Here is a 23,986-nt window from a genome sequence, read left to right as displayed (position 1 = left end):
TGAAGGAAGACTCTCCTGGTGTCTCACTGCCAGGGAGCAGGGATGCTGCCGAACAGCCTGCAGTGACAGGACGGCCACACTCTCCCCACATGACGAAGAATTATTTGGCCTAGACATTAATAATGCCAAGTTTGAAAAACCATGCTCTACATTATATGTGTATTTTATTTAAAATTGGGAAAAACCAAGCATTAAAGCCACAAGGAAAATGTTTAAGTGATAGGATACCAAATTTTGTTATGTAGATAACCTTTGAAAAAAGAACACGTATTTTGTTAAATATTAGAAATTGGTGAAAGCATAATGTTAAAGTCTTGTTGCTTCTGGAATTCACTGATGTGAGCTTTGGAACAAGAGCGACAAGAATTCGACTTTGCCTGTTGGGACACTCAGGCTTAGTTTCAATCATGGGAACCTGCATTTCTGCAATTGAAGGCATTGTTTGCAGTTGTTTCTTAAATCCCTAGTTGGCTTATTTTGGATCTAAATTGAAGCCTGAGATGAACCAATATTCACACAAAGCTTTTGAGACCAAAAAAACAAAAACAAAAAAAAACACACAAAAAAACCCCAACTGTGCCTGAATGAACACTTACATGAAAATACTTTTATTTCACATCCTGGCAAAACTCCTAAAATTTAATGAGGTGAAACCATTTTCAGGAAAAAAAAAGTCCAGTGATATAAGAACAGAAAGAAAAGCATCTAAAAATAGCTGATAGGCTAACTACCAGTATTTTGCCTTTTTATACTAACTACCAGGATTTTGCTTTTTTTTTATCAGATCCCCATATTGGCCAAACTGTGAGATTGCCCTTCACGTAGCCAAAAGACCCTGAGCCATGTTTTATGTTATAATTATACATATTAAAACTATGGTGCAAAAAGAACCCAGCGGGATCATGTTATTCTGAAGGAAGTTATATGTGGTTGAGGTTAAATTTGCCATAACATTATACACACACACACACACACACACACACACTCAGTTTCTTCTAATCTGTAGAGATGTTGCATATTTCAAACACTATGTGTCGTGTCAAACACTGTGCGTTGTGTCAAACACTGTGCGTTGTGTCAAACATGTTGCTCTCATGTTATCAGTGTTGTTGATGTCAGTCACACCTATTCCCCCTTCTAGATCCCAGCCTTATTGTCACCGATGGTGTCACTGTTGCAATAAAAACGTACCCACATCTTCTTAGATGATGCCACTCGTGGCTGTACCACTTCAGAATAGTCTTAGGTGACAGCAGAAACACTTGGCTTGTTGCATTAACTGCTACAGTCTGCAACAAACAGGACCGGCTATATGTAGGCTTTAGAAATATTGCCTGCATCCAACATTAGCACATCACTTCCACAAATGTTATGAAGACCCTATGGCTTCTTCTAAAAAACTAAAAGACCTTATCAGCAGTGATGAGAACTTGTCCAATGGTGATGAGGCCCAAAGATATTGACAGAGATCAGCCTGGCCCTTGTGAGTGGCTGGTATGCTTTAGCATCCCCTTTATGCCAGATGCTGTCCTGGTATTTTATATTTTTTTATAACTAACCCCTGCAGCAATCTTACCAGGTAGGTATTATTTTCCAACTTTATTCACATGGTTCTGAGGTGTAGATCACCACCTTTTCTAAAGTCGTGCAGCTAGTAAGTGGTAAAGCCAGCCTCAAAATATAAGTTTTCCTGTTTCCAAATCTGTCACTCTTGCGCTCATTGTCCAACCTTTAGTTGTGCTTCAGGAGACGCTCCAGTCCTCATTCCTGCATGGAATGATCTCCAAACAGTGAAATACACCATAGTCAGAAAAAAGAAGGCATAGGAAACGAGTGTGTCATCCTCAGCTATAAGTTTAGAAACTTTGAGTGGAGGAATTTAATTTGAGAGTTTAGTTTTCTAAGAATTCTATTATGCTAAAATTATTTTATAAAGAGATTTTAAAACAAGACTAAACAATCAATATTTAATTAGCCAGTGGTGTTATTTTTCCTTAATTTAATCCTAGATAATTTTGCAGAACAGAACCTATCAAACAGGTCTGCCATAACATGCCCCTCTCTTAATATAACCCTGTTGCAACATATATAATAAGACAGACAAGTGTCTTCGGTGGCTTTTCTTTTTTTTCCCTTCTCTTTCATTTAAAGTCAGTGAGGTGGGAATGCAGAAGATGGTGATGAATGATTAATCACAATAAAGAAAAAATTTTGTAGTAATTGAAAATTCTTGAATAAATATGTTACAGAAATATATTTATTTCTGTAATTAAAATATATGCCACATTTTCCTCTCTGTACATTGAAAGGCGTTAGCATAATTGAGGAAGGAGATTGAAACAGTCTCTCCTTGGCCTTTTTGCATTTCCTGTGTTCTGCAGCTTTCCAATGAATTGACTTTGTGGGTCCAGGAGTATTGAGCTAGGACATCTTTCATCAACAAGCTTCACGATGTGCTACTTTTACTTACTGTAGTGAATGAAAATAACTTATTAATTTAAACAGTGAAATGTGTTCTATTTTACATAAAAGGTAATATGTAGGAGGTACTTGTACAAGAATTTTAGGGTATAAAAACTGTCAATAAAATAGTCCATTTGACTTCATTCTTTTTAAATTGCTTTCACTATACTTTGCCCCACTTTTATGTTATATGGTCATATTTACAAACTGTGTACTAAATCCATAGTAATGTTTCTTTTCCATATCAAGGATTTAAACTTTAGGCAAGATGGAATTAGGTATGCATTTCTTTAAGCTTCCAATTGCATTTTGATGAACTCATTAGATAATCAATTAATAAGGGACTGATTTGCATAAAGTATATTTATACTGTATGGTCTAGTTGAAAATCACTTGGTATTTTCCCTACTATATTATTAATGGTTCTATTTACTATTATACTAGTGGAAAATGAAGTTGTGTAATTGGAAATTGGCAAGACACTTTTATAGCTTATTAGCTCAGGGTAATTATCTGCATGTTATATTGCACATTGAATTGCAGTTTAAAGTATTGCATTATAATATTTAGGTAAAGTGGCAACGTAACATAGTTAAATTGTTAGAGTAACCATTGACTTGTGCTGAAAATGAACACATTTATTGAAAAAGACATTTCTATAACATGCAAACAATGTGTTCTCTTTTGATAACTTGTTTTTCTCTTGTTCCTTTTTTTATTTTTTATTTATTTTTTTATAATTTGCTGCTTGCCATTGCAGGAAGTAGAGGTTTGTATTCAGCTTCTGTATTTCATATTTTAGATTTTATATGAATCTTTACATTTTAATTACTCATGTGCACTCAATCTACATTATTTTCCCCCTTAGGATGATTATTTCCGCACTTGGAGTCCAGGAAAGGCCTTCGATCAGGGTAAGGATCTAACTATTTTAAAATAAAAATTTTTACATGTTTAAAATCACGGTTTTGGACATGATATTAATTGTCTTGTTATTTAAAATACTAAATAGGACAGTTTAGATGAATGGAAAAATTTTATGCAATAATTGCTTTCATTTCAGAATAATGTGGTTATGAATACAGTTAATTAGGTAACATGATTATGTCAAGATGTCTCATTACATACATAACTTAGGTTACTGATTTAGGTTTCTGAATGATACCATTCCCGTTTTTCTTAATTGAAACAAGTTACTTCATCCAGTTTTTGAATGTATTCAAGTGTATTCACTTGGAAATAATTTGTGTAAAATTTCAGAACATGTGGCTTTGGTGTCTCTTTTTTAGTTAATAAAAACGTTTATTTAAAGCAGACCTGACTGGTGATTAGACTCAGCTGGGCTCTTAATGAGGTCAAAATGAAAAATCTTACATATAATTAGGGACCACCCCCCCCCCAAACTGTGAACATACAGTTTGTAGTTCTGGTTTGCTTACTTGAGAAGAAAAAGCAGGAAATATGCATTAGTAAAGTACTTCCATTTGCACATTGAGAATGAAAACATCGAACTCAATGCAAAGGTAACTATATAAATAATTAAACAGATTTGTTTACTGAATTGCAACAGTGTGGTAATTGGTGGGGGGAGGAGGGTGGGTGGAGATGGAAGAAAGTATAGAAGAATAAACAGTAATAAAAAAACACTTAAAAAAATAATAGAACCAGAAACTCTTCTTTTCAAAGTTTGAAGCAAAAGAAATTTCTTCTTTCCATAGGCTATAGTAAGTAAATCTTACAAAAGATTTCTCCATGAAGTAGCATCACTTAAAAATAGTAATCATTGCCCTGGCTGGTGTGGCTCAGTGGATTGAGCACCAGCCTGCAAACCAAAGGGTCTCCAGTTCAATTCCCAGCCAGGGCATATGCCTGGGTTTCGGGCCAGGCCCCCAGTGGGGGGTGCGTGAGAGGCAACCACACATTGATGTTTCTCTCCCTTTTTTTCTCCCTCCCTTTCCTGCTGTCTAAAAATAAATAAATAAAATCTTAAAAAAATAGTAATATTAAAGAAGGGGTCATAATATTTTATTAAACAAAGCTTAGGGTACTGTGATATGTTTCCAAACTTGTGACTTAATATTTTGAATGAATGCTACAACAGCCAACCTCTCTGAGAGGGAACCAACCCCAGGTGCACCGAGACAGGGAATGTGGTCAACATTGATCTTAACCGGCAATCCGAAGCAGCCATTCATATCTGGTCCCCTTTTTAATATTAGTTTATTTCTCCTGTACTTCATGTGCTTTCACTGTTACTTTGCAGTGTGCTTGTGGTATCTGCATTTCAAAATTCTAAATAGAAACAAATTCTAAAAAGAAGTAATTTTGATTGGCTACTAATAAGTCAAGTGAAATGCACTAAAAGACATACAATGAAAAAATAATGACATGTACTGGGATATATTTGCAAGCTTTCTTGGGAAATGAATTTTATGATGGAATCATAAACCTTGAAAAATTGGAGTTATGTATGAAATGGGTGTTAACACTGAGATTTGGCATACTTAGCGTATCCAGTTACAATAAAGGTGCTTTGTTTTTTTATTTCTGTGTGTGTGACAATGTGTTGAATTGTGATTTATCTCTCACTAAAAAAATAAAAATAAAAAAGGTGGCTACAGGGATGGTTTTAAACGTTAATATACTTTAAAACGGATTTACTTTAATTTCAAAGAGGCTTTCAACCTAGTAACTTGTCAAAAAACATCATCTTCAGGAGGCAGAGGGAAAGCTCAGTAGATGATAATAGCTGGTATTTATAAAGAGTGTACTACATTGAGTCAGTATGCGAAGTATTGAATATAGTTATTTAATCTTGAAAAGAACCCTACCGGGCTGATGCGGAAGGTGAGGCACTGAAGGAGGTGGAGCTCCTGCCCGAGGTCATCCTCCTCCCATGTGACTGTCAGGGCTTGGATCCAGGCGGTCTGGTCCCCGAACCCCATTTCCTCACTAGTATGTGGTGCTGTTCCTCATTTGATAGCTCTGTAATAAAGTAATGGCAAACTAACAGAATTTTTAAGTGTATGCTTTAAAAAGAAGTATTTACTTGAATGAACATTAGAAATAGAGCTTGAAGCTTTGTTTTTATGTTTTAGTCAATATTTTGTAGGCTATCAGACCCTGAGTTTTGACTGATGGAACATGTATAGTTGGTAAACATATATAGGAAAGTATTATATAGTAAAAAATATTAGTCTGAGATACCTGTATTTATATTTGGTTTGTTTTTTGCTTTGAGTAAAATAAACCACCCCACTGGTAGACCTTACCAGAGTAAGGAAGATTACCGCTTCCCCATCTAGCTCTGAATAGGATACAGTGTATCATATGGATAGAATAGACCTGAGATAAGTTAACTTGTAATATGTTTGTCGTTCTTCCTGATAATAGAATCTTCTGTTAAGTATTGTTTTCAAAATCTGATTGAGCTGTTGAATATAAAATAATTTAGAAGACTTTTTAATGAATGTTTATCATTTTTAATATATTACCTTTTTATTGGTTTATGCACTGCCATAGCATATTATAAGTTTATTTTTCACACTTTCTTTTGGGGGAGTTTGCATATTTCATGAAAAGAGTGACAAAAAATTGCCTTAGCATTACATTTGTTATACTTCAACTTAGGCCATTTTAAACCATATTCATTCTCACATTTATTTCCATTTCTATAGATTGCTTCTCAAAATATGCAGAATTCAAAGTGGCACTAATGATAATGTTAATTAATATTTCATAATATACATGGCATCGTTTCTCAGCCCCAAATTCCTCTGTACATATATGCTTAAATATGGACACACATACATATACAAACAAACATACATTTTTACACACAAACATACACACATTTGCACCTATAAAATAGCTTCTAGGTATGATTGTTCATACATAGCTTATCTACCTTTTGGTTTACCTGGAACACACTTTCCATCTTAAGTAAATTTCTTTTAATTAATCAGAACATGTCCACTCTGTTTACCAAAAAAATTAAGACTTTTGGTAAAATATAATGGTTTCAAATGAATTGAAGTAACACTATTTTGGTGATGGTAAATCTACTGTAGTATGAGAGAAAGCACATTGATGCCACAAATAAATTGCTTTGGTTATCTCCACTGGAAATGCCTGTGCCGTTACTTCTCTTCATTAGCATGGCTAATCATGAGTTGACACAACAGAAATTGACTAAAGGATAGTTTTAATGAGGACATGCATCTTCTTGAATACAGCATAAAAATTCTTTGCTTATGATGATAAAGGAAAGAAGAGATGCATGGATGAAGCGAAAGTGGTAGCATGATAAGTATTTTAATGAGTGCTTTGGATAGATATGCTGTAGCTTTAAAAAAATTTACTTCTTTTCACTTCACTGGCTGAACCCTACCTTGTTTTTGGATGACATGTCAATTTGGGTGTGTAAGTGATAAGTCACTGAAATTTTTAGCAGTAATTCCTGACAGTTGTTTAGAGACTCTACTTCAGCTTAAGTGCTACATCTACAAGGGTCATCTTTTATTCAAAAGGGTTTTTTTTGAGGGGAGGGAGGGTTCCTGCAGGATTTGGTATCTAGGTGCCCTGAAGTGAAAGAGTTGGAAGCAAAATGTGCTTTCTATATTTCCCTATCTTTGCTCTTTACACCAGCTTGGAGTTTCTCCACTCATCTTCAATGGCAGTGAATTATAATCAATGGAGTAATAATAAAGAAGCGAAATTTAAATAGATCCAAAGATTCCAGGACAAACCAGTTTCATGTTATTGATGTGTTTCACCTGCTTGTACAGATTTCTGGGGCAAGAAGTGCAGCTGTGACCGAGATCAACACCCTTCTGTCATTTCACAGCTGCTTCTCCATGTGCTCACTTCCAGGTCCAGAGCTTTCTGCGAAGGGCAGCCTGACTCCAACTGGCTCATTAGGTTGCATTTAACAAAAGTTCCTAAAGAAGTGGTGTGTGTTGGGGAACATTGCTTAATTCAAGGTGCTCAAAATTAGGCCAGGAAAGATAGATATGTTAATGGCTAGCCTTGCATCTAGATGAGTTATTCTTGGGAGAATTGGAGGGGGTGAGAAAAAAGACTTGGCTCTTCGAAAGGGTGGTCATATGCTTAGCTGCATATGTATATCTGTTGTTTCTGTATTTTCAGGATCAATTCTTAGAGCTTTATCTGATTTTCCTCATTTTTCACACCCATTTGCAAAATTTGCCACATATACCACAGTCACATCTTGACATGCACCTTTGCAATCAGTCTCTGCCTACAAAGGAGAGGATGTTGAGATTTCTCCTGGAGCTCTCATTCAATGAACAGAGCTGCCAGGGGTGTACACTTTTGGTGTCTCTGGGCCACACTGGAAGAAGAAGAGTTGTCTTGGGCCACACATTAATTAAATACACAAACACTAATGAAAACTGATAAGCAAAAAAAAGGTATTAAGTAAATTTATGATTTTCAGTTGGGCCACAGCCATAACCATCCTGGGCCGCATCCCGTGGGCTGCGGGTTGGACGCCCCTGTATTAAGGCTGTAATTATTTCTGAAATTGAAAAAGACCAGCATTTCAGAAAACTCACACCGAACCTATCTTTTTCTTCTTAAAAAATGCATTACAATACTTCCTAAGGCACCATACGAGTCTGACTTTCACTTGTTTACATGAGGGGTTTCTTCCCCCATGTGTTTAGATGGTGTTTTTGACGGAAGTCTGAAACAGTAAGCAGGTCTGACCCATGCTTCTCAATAGAGGCGTGGTCGTGCCACAGTGCTGCTTTGTTGGAGATGCTGGGGCCTTTTGGCATTTTTCTAGTGGAAAAAGTGGCGTTCCCAGAATTGAAATTCAGGGGTGACAACATGCAGAGATGACTATATGATTACAGTATTTTCTAAAAATGAAAATTCTGAACCATTATCTGATCTGACTTATTATTTGATCAACTCAAAAGAATTGATTTGGGATTTTTGTACTGTTTTGAAATAATTGCATGTTAGGGTACTCAGAGCTGATAGCCATGCCGATTTCTATCATACAATTCATTTTACACCATCTATTTTGGTAGTCTTGCCTTGTAGAAGCCCTCTGGAAAACCTGCAAGGAAATTGAATTCAACCTAGAATCCAAACGTGTTTGTTCCTTTACTCTGTGTCAGATTTAGTCCATAAGAATTAATAGGGCTTCTCTGTGGGAAATGTATTTCATCTTATCTAATTCTGATTTATTTATACAAGAAGAATATTTAATTTGCTTTATACCATAATTTATAAAATACAGAAATCAAGAATATGATCATTTTGTTCTATGTCAAATACTGCTTTTTTTCTCCATAGATAATAAAGACTGTATAAAGGTTTGTCCGTTTAATTTAGAAGATAAAATTGAGATAAATAATACTTCATTTGGTTCATATCACAGTAACCTGCATAGGTGTACGAGAAGTCAAATTGTATTTATTTCTTTTTAATGATCTTCTATGTTACTAAATTGTGAATCTAATTTATAGAGCAAGGAGGTAAATCAGATATACTCAAGGTGTTGAGATATTTAAAAAACAATATTTTTATCTCAAACCTTGATAGTCTAGCATAGTAGTAATACATACTGTGAAGGTTGAAAAATCACTAGTTTCATATAGGAAGTTGTATTTTTGGCAGGAATCCTCCACTGGCTTAAGGAGTGATTTTTAGTCCTGCCTGAACTTGTGAATACTAAGCACTCACTTAAAAATACAGTTGCCTAGGCTTGTTCCCTAAACATTTTGATATAATTGAGCTGGATCAGATTCTGAGCAGATTGAGTGTGTGTGTATTTAATTAAAAATTGGAAATATATAATATATAATATATAAAACATTTTACTATTTTAACTATTTTAAATACATTTACATTGCTGTGCAAACATCACCAACATTCTTCTCTAGAACTCTTACCTCTTCTCAAACTGAAACTCTGTACCAATTAAACAGTAACTCCTTATTCCCCCCTCCTCCCAGCCCTTGGCAGGCACCATTCATTTGACTTTCTGTCTCTATGCATTGGACTGGCCTACATTTCTCATATAAGTGGAATCATAAAATATTTGTGACTGGCTTCCTTTACTTACCATCATGTGCTCAAGGTTCCTGTGTGTTGTAAAATGTGTTAGAATTTCCTTCCTTTTGTAGGCTAAATAATACTCTAGTGTATATATCCAAGGTCTGTCTGGAAAAATTCCAGCCATTGTTAATGAGAATGGTTTGCGCAACATCGATGAAACCTGGCAGCCAAGGAGAGTGGACTGGAATGTGCATACGTGAACAATGACGACCTCACTGTTTTAGTCAGTGGGGGGGTGGTCGACGCCCTTGAGTGAGCACGTGTACTGTGTGGCTGTGGCATTCAAAATGAGCGAGTAGAGCAAGGAGTCCGCATCAAATTTTGCATTGAGCTTAGGCATTCCTCCATGGAAACTATTTGGATGATTCGGAAGGCTTTCCGAAACAATGCAATGAATGCAGCACAAATAAAAGTGTGGCACAAACACTTCAGAGATGGTCAAGGATCTGTTGAAAGGGATTCACATTCTGGAAGGCCTGCGACAAGCAGAACACCTGAGAGTGTTGACCATGCATGGGCTTCAATCAACAAAGACTTCTGGCTTTTCCCAAAATTAAAATCACTTTTGGAGGAGAAGAGATTTCAGACTGTCAGTGAGGTTCAGGAAAATACGATGGGGCAGCTGATGGCGATGGGGAGAACTGGGTGAGGTCCCAAGGTGCCTACTTCGGAGGGGACTGAGGTGTCATTGTCCTGTGCAATGTTTCTTGTTTCTTGTATCATCTTCAATGAGTGTCCGTTTTTCATAGTGCGTGACTGGATGCTTTCCGGACAGACCTCATCATGTACTGCATTTTGTTTATTCGTTCATCCACTGATGAATAATTGGGTTACTGCCACGTTGTGTTATTGTGAAAATGAAGCTGTCAACATTGGTGTACAAATATCTGTTTGAATCTGTGCTTTCAATTATTTTTTAGCATACCAGATGTTAGAATTGCTGGACCACCTAACAATTCTTCTTAATTATTTGAGGAACAACCATACTATTCTCCTTAGTAGCTGCATCATTTTACATTCCCACCAGCAATGCAGAAGGGTTCCGATTTCTCGACAGCCTCACCAGCATTTGTTATTCTTTGCTTTTTTAAAAATACTATCCGTCCTGATGGGTGTGAATCTGTTTGAGTTTTAAACTCTGCAGTTTATTATTTTATGCAGATATAGCTGAGAATCACAGGGCACAGACAACAGCTTACCAAAATAATTCCTCTCAGTTACTCTGTTCTGGAGTACTGAGAAGATTTTTGTTAAAATGTCCACTCTTTTGAAGGCAAACAAAAGTGTCAGGGAATTTTTAAAAACTTATTCACCTTTTCAGATCCAGTGCTAGAAGGAGGTGCAAAAGGGGTTTGAGAATGGATTGTGGGAATCAAGAAAAACCTCCCAAGATAAAGTTACTATTTCCATTGAACAAGCACTATCTATGTGTCAGGTGTTTTATTTACATATATATATATGACAATTGTACTAACCTTAAACAATTTAGATATATTCTGCGATTTACAAAGGAAACTAGAGCTGAGAGAGGTGGATAAAGGTAACAAAGCTAATAAGGTTTGTAGCTAGGTTTGAAATCTTGCATTAGTGGATTTCAAAGTCCATTTTCTCTTTTATTATTCAATACTGCTTTAGGTTCAACTCAGCTATGTGCATATTTTTGGTCTGTTTCTCCCCTCAGACACACATCTTTTTCATGAAAAGACATGGTGGGAATGACACAGGAATATAAGTCACCAAAGGGCTGATCATTCGATACACATTAGATTATATTTAGAATTGTTCCAGTGCTGAAGGAGGGTTTGGAACTTGTATTCTAATTTTTTAGAGCATAGGAATGTAGATTTTAAACTCACATATACTTGTTACCTAATAAGTGCCGGGGTTGTTGCATTGGGATATAATTCCATTCCTTGGGAATAATTTACAGCGTATCTGTAAGGCAAGAAACTGCTTCAAAGGTGTATGACAGCTTCTGTGTCCTTTCTTGGAAGTCACTTTTCTTATTTTATTTTTGACTGTTTATTCTATTAAAGTTGTCCCAATGTTTTTCCCTTTTATCCTCTGCCACCCAGCCCACCCCTCTTGACCACAGTTACCTCTTGATTCCTTGTTCATGTCCATGAGCCATTCATACATGTTCTTTGATTAGTGCCTTCCCTCTTACTTCCACCATCTCCCTGCTCCCTTCTCCCCTCCTACAGCTATCAGTCTCTTGATACTTCCATGTCTCTGGTTCTATTTCATTTATTGGATTCCAGTTATAAGTGAGGTCACATGGTATTTGTCTTTCACCTACTGGCTTATTTCACCGAGCATAATAGTTTCCAGTTCCATCCTCTTGCTGTAGTAAAAGGTAGGACTTCCTTTTTTCTGCTTCGTAGTATTCCACTGTGTAAACCTACTACCGTTTTTTAATCCACTCATTTACTGGTGGGCACTTGGGAAGTTTCCAACATTTAGTTATTGTATGTAGTACTGCTATGAACATAGGGGTGCACACGTTCTTTTGGATTGGTGTTTCAGGGTTCTTAGTGTATTTTCCCAGCAGTGGAATCACTGGGTCATAAGGCAGTTCCATTTTTAGTTTTCTGAGGAAATTCCATACTGTTTTCCACAGTGGCTGCACCAGTCTGCATTCCCACCAACAGGGTACTTTTCATTGAAATCTTCTGACTGGAACTCTCACCCCTTCTCCTTATGTGCAATGTAGAAAAGAAGTACATGTGTCTTTAGAACATTAGCAGTGAAGCCTAGAGGTAACTATGCCTAATCACTAATAAAATTAAGGAAGTTTTTTTAAAGATGTTTATTTATTTATTTTTAGAGAGAGGGGAAGGGAGAGAGAAAGAGAGGGAGAGAAACATCAATGTGTGGGTTGACTCTTGTGCACCACCCCCAACCAGGGACCTGGGCAACAACCCAGCCATTTACTCTGACTGGGAATTGAACCAGCAACTCTTTGTTTCACAGGCTGGCACTCAATCCACTGAGCCATACCAGCCAGGGCAAAAGTTAAGGAATGTTTACCTCTTTAGTGTCTTTGAAGTCCAGCCTTGAATTAGACTTTCTGCTCAGAAATGCCATTCCATCCTCACATAACAGTTATTTTTTTAAAAACTGCCTCTTAAACTACAATTTCTTTCATTCTCTTCAATTTTTAGCCTATATACTTGATCAAGAGTGAGTAAATTCATCCTTCCGCAGGAAAGTTATTTGAGAAGCTTTTAATTATTTTTAAAATCAGTGATCGTTTTTTATTAGATTCTCTGCTGCTCATCACAGAGAGGCTGGAATGTCACAGTCTCTTCCAGCTCTAATGTTTCACAATTTTTGCATTTTGCTAGATTGCTAATTTGCTTTTTAGACCTTGGTTTTATTTTATTTTCTTTGTCCTCAGCCTGTTTCTTGATAGTTCTGCCGAGGACCTGCTCTTCCGTGCTTTAGCATTATGGGAGATAGCTGAAATAAATGATTGGCAGGCAGGGTAGTTGGATGGACATTTACTTGATTGTGCCATGTAGTCAGGAGTTTGAATCAGAGCTTTGGCAACACAGGCTAAATTACTTTATGCAAGTAGTGTAACCGTAGTGAAGTTGTTTTCCCTTTGATAAAATGTGAATAGATTTTTAATTTGCAGGGTTGTGAAACTAAATGTTTGTAAGACCTATACACATAAAAAATATGTAAAATGTTCAGTATTTTTCCTTCTTTTTCTCTCATATTTCCTCTGGAAACAAGACACAATTTTAAAAAATCTTTTACTACTTTTATTTATAAAAACTTTTTTTTGTTCTGGCATAAGATATTTTTTCCATTTTATCCAATATTTTTATAGCCAGAGTGATCATAGTAATTATTGGCCTCCATATTCTGGCACAATAATTATTTTGAGAGTTTATATGAATAATTATATTCCTTGACAAATTTAGAGGAATTTATAATGTTCAAGACATTGGATATAACAAATTGTTACTTTTATTACATTAAGCAGGATATATTACAATTTTATTATTAACACAATGAAATAAATTAGACTTCTAGGTAGCACAGTGTGGTGTGCTGAAAAAAAAAAAAAACAGTCTTGGACTTAAGCCAGGCTTTATTTTCTAGCTTTACCAATTGTTAATCTGAAACTCAATTTTCTATAATTTAAAAACAAACTTTTTAGAAGAATAATATGACTCTTCCTATTATAATTAAATTTCTTTTTTTAACTTTAAACAATTTGATAGAAAATGTATGTTTTTGAGCATGGCAATGATGTTAAAAAGATCAGTGTTTCACCAATAATTGTGGGAGGAACTCCATCCTGCAGAGCTCTCCCGGCTGCCATGAATGAGAAATAAATCGTCCTGGACACAATCTTATTGTTCTGGTGGGAAAGGGGGTGGTGATTCCCTTTGGTGGAGAATGCCCCGCGCCTTTCTCCCAAATGGCTTTTATTGGGAATGGTATGTGTAGGTGTACACAGCATACATGTATAGCTCATCAATCAATGTCAAAAGGCTGTAGTCATACAAAAACAGGTATTATCTATAGATAACAATTGAAGGAACACAGAGATTTGTCATAGGTCAATGCCTGTGGGACATGCTGATGCCAGATGGTCTTTAAGACGTGTTTCATGAGATAAGGAGTTTGCTGAGCAATATTTGTTCAGATGACACAAATATTGATAAATGCAATTGAGATTAGAATTCAGATCTTCTAGATACTAGTCCTACTATTTTCCAAGATACTATGTAGTCACTGCTAATTTATCAGTGATTTTATAAAAAGGGTTGGATAGGAAAATAACCTATTTATTTTGCTTATCTTGTTAGAGCATAATTTTCATGAGTTTAAAAAGTTAGTAATAATAGTTGTCAGTTGTTGAACACCTACTACCAACCACGAACATTTAGTTATTCACTCAATTCTCACATTAACTTCTATCTTTATTGCTTTTACTTTGCTCCCATGTTTTTTTTTTAAATTATTGTTTCCATTACGAAGAGAAGTAAAACTGATTTTAATGAGAGGAAATAATTTTCCCCTGACCCTACAGCTATTTGGAATGAGTCTGAGTTCACATCTGTCTCATTTGATTCTAAATTCCGAGGCTTCTCCACACACACACTTCCTCTGCATCGTGACCTCAGCCAGCATTTACGCCAGGGGCCTTGGCTGTTTTCATGGTCTTTCAATGCAATTTCAAGTTAGATCTCATGAGGAAGCTGTCGTTGACATTAGAGAAAGGACTGAATTTTTCTCACTCATGGTAACTTTGTACAGATCATTTAATCAAACTCTATGGGTTTCTAATTTCTGATCTCTAAAATTAGGAGGTGGCAAAGGATGATTTCCAAGTTTTAGCATATAAGTTTTATTTTTCCAGTGTTCTGTAAATTCTGTGACTGGCATGTTAAGGATTAAATCTTTGAATATGTATGTTGATGTTATAGCACTTAATTCTGCCAGTAATTTTCATTCATATTAGTTTCCAAAAGATCAGTAATTTGTCACTGAAAGGATGGATTTAATTTTCATGATAAATTTTTAGAAGTAATATTTTAGAATAATATTTGGGGAAATCTTTGTTAGAAACTTACTTTATCAAATTTATCTTAAAATACTTTATAATCATACATATTGCTGGCTAAAAATTACTTAAGTATTATATATATAATAGTTTGCAGTTTTCACGTACATTCTAATTTGAAGCTAACAAAATTTTTATATGGTTAGAAGAATGGGACTTGCTATCCCTAACTTCACAGTCACTTAATAATTAAGGGACTTGCCCAGTTATATTAAATAATTATAATGCAAACCATTTATATTAAGTTACACATCTAGAACTAGAACTCATGTCATTAATCACATAGTCTTGTGCCTCCCTACAATACTGTGCTCCAAAATTATCACCTACAATTTTAATCATCATTGTAAAAACGAGCTAATTATTGCTGTGCTGCAGTGGGGTTGGTTGTATTTGCAGTTAAGGCCAGAACATTTAGAAATTAAAATAAATTTTAAAGCAAGATAGGAGACAACATGTTTAAAATTTCATAGTGACCTTTATTATAAGATAGGAGGCAGCATAATTTTAGAAAAATGTTGTGGGCTTGAAAATCAGTACTGGTTTTTAGTCTGAGTTGTACCAATGATTAGCTCTGCAAACATGGAAAAGTTAATTAACCAAAAGCCAAAGGTAATGTCTGCAGATTAACATTTAACTTTAGGCCTGAAGGATTCCAAGAGATAGTTAATAAAGTGGTAGAAGAAGAGAATAGGCGGGAGAACTCATAGGCTGTAATTTAGGCTCAGAGTATTTTAATTGTTTATTCAACGTGTGCTGTATACGAGGTCTGTCCAGAAGATATCCAGCCATGTGATATGAAAGATAGAGATATTTTAGAACAAGATATAAGATACAAGAAACATTGTACATAGGACAGTGCACCTCAGTCCCCTTCAAAGTAGGCACCTTGGGACTTCACACAACTCTCCCAACTGCCATCAGCTACCCTGCCATATTTTCCTGAATCTCACTGATAGTCTGAAATCTTTTCCATTTCAAAGGTGATTTTAATTTTGGAAAAAGCCAGAAATTCCAGGGTGCCAAATCTGGGCTATAGGGGGGCTGAGTTACCTGGGTGATTTGATGTTTTGCCAAAATACTCTGCACAAGATGTGATACATGAGCAGAAACGTTGTTGTGATGAAGCTGCCAATCACCAGTTGCCCAGAGCTGCGGCCTTCTAAATCATCCGAATAGCTTCCATGGAGGATTGTTCAAACTTAATACAAAATCCGATGCAGATTCGTTATTCTACTCACTCAGTCATTTTGAATGCTACAGCCACACAGTACATATGCTCACTCAAGGTTGTCTAATGTACCCACTGACTAGTCCAGTGAAGTTGTCTTTGTTCACATATGTGCATCCCAGTCCACTCTCCTTGGCTGACAGGTTACATCGATATTGAGTAAACCATTCTTGGTTGTATTAACAATGGCTGGACTTTTTCTGGATGGCCTCATATATACTATTCACATATTTTTTTAAATGTTTTCTCAAACATTTAAAATAAATGTAACAACTTTCATTCTAAAATGTTAACACTCCCTATCAAAAGAAGGAACTAATGAACATAAATATTTCCACTTAACAGATTCAAAACCAAGTTTATATTATACTGTGTAACTTCTGAGCATATTTTTTAATAATGGTGGCAGGCACTTCTGCAAAAATTTTTATCTGTTGCTCATTTTAAGTTAAAAACATTAGGAAGAAAATAATACACACATATATAAAATAATACATATATATTATATGCCATTTCTAAAAATAAACTTTCTGTTAATGAGCCTCTAGTAGATCTTTCATAAAATAAGGGTCATGTCGTGTGTTGAATTGTGTCCTCCCAAAAGACAGGTGAAGTCCTAACCCTCAGTGCTCTGTCTGTGACCCTATTTGAACTCTGGACTTTGCAAATAAAATCAAGTTAAGATGAGGTCATACTGGTTGAGAGTGAGCCCTAATCCAATGTGGCTGGTGTTCTTCTAAGAAGACAGGGAAGGGAACCACACTACCAATTGCCTTCAAGCCTCCAGAGCTATGAGAGCATAAATTTCTGCTTTTATAAGCCACCTGGTTGTAGTACTTCGTTATGGCAGCCCTAGGGAGACGGTACTGTCAGTCATATTACAATAATGTTTAAATAATTCCTCAGGTCCCTTGCATAAGTGCTGATACACAAACTGACTAATACCTTCCTTTGAACTAGTTATTAAAAATAGTGTACTTTTATTATAACTTCTAATGCATGAATTCTTTATTTTATAACATTTTATTTAAAGAGTATGTTGGATAAATGTTCCTGCTCAAGTAACATCTCTTTTTCTGGCTTCAGCATCCTGATGTTCTGTCGGAAAAATATGCCTCACTCTTACCCTTGGACCATAAGGTCCCCTTAGGTGGACCTCACTCCCAAACCAGGGAGTGGGTGAGTGACCCAGACCTGACCTAGTGGAGTCCTGCTCCCTGTTCTCAGCAACTAGTTTAGGGATGAGGACATGACCCAGACCAGGCCATTTCAGTTTGGGGACGTGCAGCACAATTAGAGGACAGGGAGAGCAGATTTTTGCCGGCGTTCCTATATATTATGGAACTTGAGAGACAAGCAGAGCCGTCCCAGCAAGAATGCTGAATGTTGGAGTTCAGTGTCACAAGATGAAGCAAGGAGCACCTAATGCTGTGTGTACACTTTGGGCCTCGTGTCCAGCCTCCTCTCAAATGAGCTGCACTCATAGTTTCCTCTAACTTTTTTTCCCTTTGGTGAAGCCAGTTTTAATCGATGTCTCTTATATCTAGTGGAAGTACCTTGCTATATAGAAGCTGCGTTGTAGGAAAGTTAACACCTGTGGAGCTGCCTGAGCTGAGGGAGAGGCCGGGCCACGGAGGATACTCAGTTCTTGTACTGGAAGTTGTCATTCCATTCTTTGATGTAGCAATGCCGTGACTGTTCTGTGGCCTGTTGTCTGTCTCCAGGGCTTTATAATTTGTGCCTGTTGAAAATGATCCTTTTGGGGCCCTGCTAGATAATTGTCTTTTTCTGAAGTTTCCATATGTTAATAACACATAACTGCATTTTCCATGAAGGTTTTCTTCTTATTTCCACAGCCAGTATTGTCATTGTATCAGCAAGTGAAAAGCAAAGACAAAAGTCTTCTTTTTTTTTTTAAAAGGACCTGAAAAGTCTTTGACCTTATAAACTAAAAATTCACTTTATGTAATTGGATTTGGAGAAACATTCAGGAAAATATTTAGTTTAACTAAGTTATATCGAATTAAATAGTTGGTATGAACCAGGTTTTCTTCAAAGGTCAAAGCCACTTCCTCTTATTAGTTGTTCTAGGTGACACATTAATCTACAGCAGCTTCTTCGTTTCCCTTCCACTTGGCCCCTGCCGTGGAGAGTTAGAGTGTCTCTGGGCTCTTTTGCTGGAGAAGGTTGCATATAGAATCTGAACTCTGAACGCAGTGGGCTGATCTGGGCAGCCACGTTGAAGATGTTTTGGGATATTGCAAAAAAAAATCTTGAAGGTTGAGGAGTGTTATTGTAAAATCTTTGATCTGGGTAATTTAAATGAACCACAAGCAATTTCTTTACTTTCTCCCCTACTTTAAGGATGGCAATGGGCGGCCTCAGTGAAAACACCTGTGCAGACAATCTCAAATTCCCAGCTCTCAACGATCTCTTCTCTAAGTAATGCATAATTTATAAACCTAGGTTTCCAGCCTGTGTTCCCACTCAGTAATAGTCAAGTTTTTCAGGCAGTCAGAAGAAAATAAGGACCCATATCCCAACACCTTACCCAGGGAGAAGCAAATATTCAGTGTAATCCCTGAGACGAAAGTTACGAAGCTCTGGTTATTGTCATAACAGGCGAAGGGCCACCCATCCCTCTGATCTACCTAATTAAAAACAATGTGAAACCATAAAAATCTAGAAAATCATAAATTTTCATTAGAATATAGAGTAATTTAAACAGCATATAACTTTATATCTTTCCATACCCATAGTTGTATATTTTCAGTGCAGTGGATTATACTTGGCAGAGAAGGATAAAAAGCAAATAAAAAGTAGATCCTTCTATTTAAGTAGATTTATATGTCAGAGGACAACCTGTTTTAAATCCACTTCACCACAAGTCTTTGATTTCAGAGACCTCTGAATAAAAGTCTAAAGTCATCCCCAATCACCCTGTCAGCAAGAATATTTTAAAGTGGTTTTTGTTTTGTTTTTCTTAGCACCTGGCTTACAGTAGGACTGAAAGGTGTTTCTGGTTGAAGCTGTGACTCTGAATAAGGCTGCAGTATGGATTTAAATAAAGAAATGAGGTCAAGGAAGACAAATGATATATATTCAGGAGAAGAAACTGAAACTTTGGGTGTTTTCTGCTTAATTTAGAAAAGGGGAGAAAAGTGGGGAAAGGCGACTGTGAAGCCAGACAATGAGTCCTATATATCCAGGGAAATACATTTTAACATACAATAATGTATACTAAACAGAACTCAAATAGTTGAGGCAATTTCTGAGTCTTACTAGGAATGTGATCTTCTATCATTGGAAAACTACATCAGTAGGAAGACCGTGATTATTTTTTTTTCAAGATAAATGGTCTTTCATAAAAATTTAAAACATGAAGTTTAAAAACAGGATTATCTCACTGACAGTTGCATTCAGCAAAAGCTCAATATAATCTTTAGTGATATATTTAAGCTTTGGAAAACAATTTAACTCTGGTCCAGCCTCTGCGGGGTGGGGGAAGTGGCGGTTATCCACGTAGATGGCTTGGAACAGAATTGCACACATAGAATAATGGGCTTGCAGAAATCAGAAAAAAAAAAAAGTAGTATTTGCAGAACTCTTTTTTTAAATTTTAAAAAAAATTTTATTGTTATTCAATTACAGTTGTATGCCTTTTCTCCCCAGAACTCTTGATAGTAACCACATTAGAGTACAGATTTTAGCTGGCCCCTGTATTAATGTTAAAACACAGGACATCTAACCTTTTGGGATGAAAATGAAGATTTGGCTAAACCAGAGCATGTCTAATTCTAAAGCCAGAAACCTAGGAAAAGTCAATGGTAAGGATTCTGCAGGGGAGAAAGATGGAGAAATAATTGCCAGGATTAAAGAAATTACACACTAGATTTCAGGCTCAGAGGACAGCCTGATATGGCAGGAGACACACAAGCAGAGGTGGGCTTGCCCGAGGAGTTGTACATGATTAGTCCACCCGAGAGTGTTTAACTGGAGTTCTTCAATTTCTTTTTGCCCCAGGAAAGAAAGAGGGTCCCATAGGGAGCTCTGCTGAGCTAGCAGGTGAGATTTCTGTTTCATACCCTAGAAGATATGTATGTTTTGCATCATCTTGTACATTATTTCATCTGCTTATCCTTACTTGTTTTGGCCCTGCCTTCAGACATGGCCCTTCAGTCTAAATATCAATTACACGTAGGGTTCATGATAACCACGCAGAAATAGTAAAAGTCATAAAGCATGAACCAAGAAAGCAAAAATACAATGATTTGTCAGGTCTTTGAGGTATTCACAGTTTGTAGAAGAAATGGCATTTGTTTTTGTGCTTTTGACCTTTACCCCAAGACTTTAACTCTGCGTTTTCTTTCTATTTGGAAATGGCCTGAGTCAGCTCTTTCTTACTTACTAATCACTAGTCGAGTATATTTTGTTTGTAACTTACACTGACTGGTTCCTATAACATTTTAAACTAATTTATGGAAACAGAATAATTTATCAATGGATAAATGTTAATGTGGGAACTAATATATTACTCAATATATACTTAAGTACAAACGTGTTTGTTGACGAAATAATTGCTTAATATATAAAGAGCCTCAAGATTTGAAAGTTCTATGTGGAGATAAATTACTATTTTTGTTGAAGTACTCTATTTTTTCCATTCTGAAAACTACATAATTGCTGATTAGTTTAAAATACGTATGCCCTTTAAAATAAATTTAGTATTGCTCTTTTTTCCCCCACCTGAGGCTGTTTGGTTTAAGAGAGGGAGAAAGGAAGGAAGGTGAGAGAGAGACACCTAGTCAGACAGACAGAAAAGCAGACAGACCTCAATGTGAGAGAGAAACATTGATCGATTGATCAATCTGTTGTCTCTTGCCAGGCCTAGTATTGCTTTATAGGCAGATAGATTAAACTTTAGTAATTTTTTCTAGCTAGAGAATTGTTAGTTTAAGTTAAATCGACATTCTCACCGGATACACCTCTCAAAGGACATACTTGATCTTTATTGTCTCGACAGTCGTATTTGATCAAATGTTTACTATTGACAGTGCGCGTGTCAGAGCTATAGTTTTAATCAATGAACATGACTCAAGTCTTGCTGAGCCAATAAAAACTGAGCCATCACCATGCTGCCAAGTTGGGTTCCGTAGTGCAGCCCTGTTTTTGATTGGATGTTAAATTGCCATCAAACTGTGCTTTCAACCCATATCTCCAACTTTTCACCAAGCAAAAGACATTCAGTGTCTCCTACAAGCAATAAAGTGATGGCCGTTTTTATTCAAATCAGTTTTGTCTTCTCCATGCCTACTTTATTTTTAGCAGTTTATTTATTTGTGTGTGTGTGTGTGCTTATTTTTGATAAAGGTCGGTGTTTGGATTTTAAATGTTCATTTTATTACCTTGTTCAAGAAAGAATTCTTGAACATGAAAAATTAATAACTATCATTTTGTATACATATAATACATTATGTTGTCCCCTTTTCCTAAGCTGGCTGCACTTCAATAGATTTCCAGAAATCAAGAGAATTCAGAGGGTTTTGAGGATCTGGAGATCTTTTAGTTCTAATATTCCGATTCTTTCTGAAAGTTAATTCTTGTTACAGTTGAGAAAGAAGATAGTGGCCAGTTCTATCACTCTTTATTTTCTTATATTACAGGCAATTTCTGCTGGCTAGAAGGGAACCCAAAGTCCAGTAGTATATAATAAACTTAATTTATTATTTAGTAAGTCACTTTTATTGAGATAAAACAGCTGATGAATTTCACATGCAATTATTAGAAGACAACAAAAACATTGATTGTAATTTTAGAGAGGATAGTCTTCATCTAGTAAATATAAATGGAGAATTAAAGAGTTTAAGTTTATATACATATTTTTGGTAAGGGCAAAGGCAAGCCAGGAGGGTTTCTTTAGCATCCTAGGTAATGCTGTCCTGTTTTATTGAGATCATTTGGAGACTTGGTAATGATGGAGCCTCATGCCCTGCGTGTCAGGTATTTACTTACCCAGCATAATTCTTTCAGTTGTGAAGGGTTGGTTTCTGCCCATTCAATTTCACTTTTATTCTCCTCTGTGGAAAAAAGCAGTAATTCTTCCCCAAAGGCCTAGTGTGAAGATTCAATAATATGTATGAAACTTCGAGAAGTATACTTAGTCCATATTATTAATAAAAAATAATAACTGATATTAGGTAAATGTAGATCCTTGATTTGTATTTTAAAGAAAAACAGACATTTTTTTTGTTTTCTCAAACATGATGTTAACTTGAACATTTATTTAATAATATACACCTTTAAAATACACAAATGTAAATTACTTTAGTACTAGATTCTTTTCAGTTTTAAAAAGTCATATATCAATGCTTGACACTCTTGATTTCCTATTGCTAGATTAGTAGTAATGTTTATGATGATGATGATTTCATGATACCGTGATATGAGTAATATATCCCGCCAGTGGCTGTGAACTAGATTAAAACACAGTGGTGATAATGGGCAACCCCACTGAGCATCTCTGCTAAGTATGAACAATTAAGAAATAAAATCATTAGTTATAACCAAAGAATTCATGTCTCTATGTAGTAATTTTTCACAGAAAACCAAAGAGGATGAATCCAAATCAACCCAAAATAATAAAATTATTAGTTCTCATCGCCTCATTAGCATCTTAAGAGATAATGACTATTGAGTACTTTAGTGCATTTTCCAGAAGCTAATTAGAAATGTAACTTATATTTTTTAGGCTTGGAAACAGAACAAGTATTTATTAAAATGTCACTTAATTTGAGCTCTTCTATTTTTTTTGTTTTGCTTTTTTCTGTGATAATTATTAAAAGTGAAATGAAATAAATCTTTATCTCTAAGTAGAATACAATATTTATTTTTTTATAAATAAAGAAAGCTACATTGGATATTTAGCCATAAGCACACGTGTATGTTTATATATGGTAAGCTCTCTGCAACCAGTTAGCAGGCCCTGACTACCAGTTAGCAGGCCCTGACTGTGCATACGGTATCTGCTTAGGCAGTGCTGACTAACCAGTTGGGCGCTAAAAGTACTTTGTATGATCTTAGGAACTGCACAAATCCATGCATTATTTTACTGATGGAAAAGCCAAGGTTCAGTAGCATTGTAACGTGTGAAGCCACTTAGCTTCTAGCCCCGAGTGCATCCTTTCCACAGAGGGGCAGCCTCCATGCTTCATTCCCTGGTCTCCTGTTTCCCTTTCCCAGTGATGGGCAGACTGCTGTGCCAGGCACTGCTTCCACCTCTGTTTTTGCCTCTAAAACTCCGACTGACAATTGAACATTTATATTTAAGTAGTTAAGTCATATGTAAAGGCTAGAGGGACTCTGAATAAAGTAAGAACTAGCATCACCAACGCTATGTGTGGTCCAGACTTAAAATCCTAAGGAACGAGTTCAAATTGTCATAAAATAGGTCAAATATTCACTTGCTGACTAAGGTATTATTAGAATTGAACCACATTGATGTGACAAGGAGCAGATGCACAAAGAGAATAAAATTGCTGTAGCAAGGAGAGGGAGCGATTGCTGGCAGATAAATAAAACCCGTATTTGTTATTTTTCTACATTCTCCATTCCGAAGT

General features: G+C 36.0%; 1 protein-coding gene across 3 annotated transcripts in view; it reads left to right on the top strand.

The window, feature by feature from the left end:
* Positions 1-23,986, top strand: part of SPOCK3 (SPARC (osteonectin), cwcv and kazal like domains proteoglycan 3) — a 292,271-nt gene that overhangs the window by 112,307 nt on the left and 155,978 nt on the right. For all 3 annotated transcript variants that reach the window (XM_053911986.2, XM_053911985.2, XM_053911984.2), the window contains exon 3: positions 3,332-3,377. In XM_053911986.2, the coding sequence (XP_053767961.1) occupies positions 3,332-3,377 (46 nt within the window). The remainder of the gene's footprint in view (positions 1-3,331; positions 3,378-23,986) is intronic.

The sequence above is a fragment of the Desmodus rotundus genome, chromosome 9, assembly GCF_022682495.2.
Source record: "Desmodus rotundus isolate HL8 chromosome 9, HLdesRot8A.1, whole genome shotgun sequence".
In the NCBI taxonomy this organism is placed as follows: Eukaryota; Metazoa; Chordata; class Mammalia; order Chiroptera; family Phyllostomidae; genus Desmodus; species Desmodus rotundus.
Note: the sequence above shows the minus strand (reverse complement) of the source record. Positions and strands in the feature narration are given on the sequence as shown.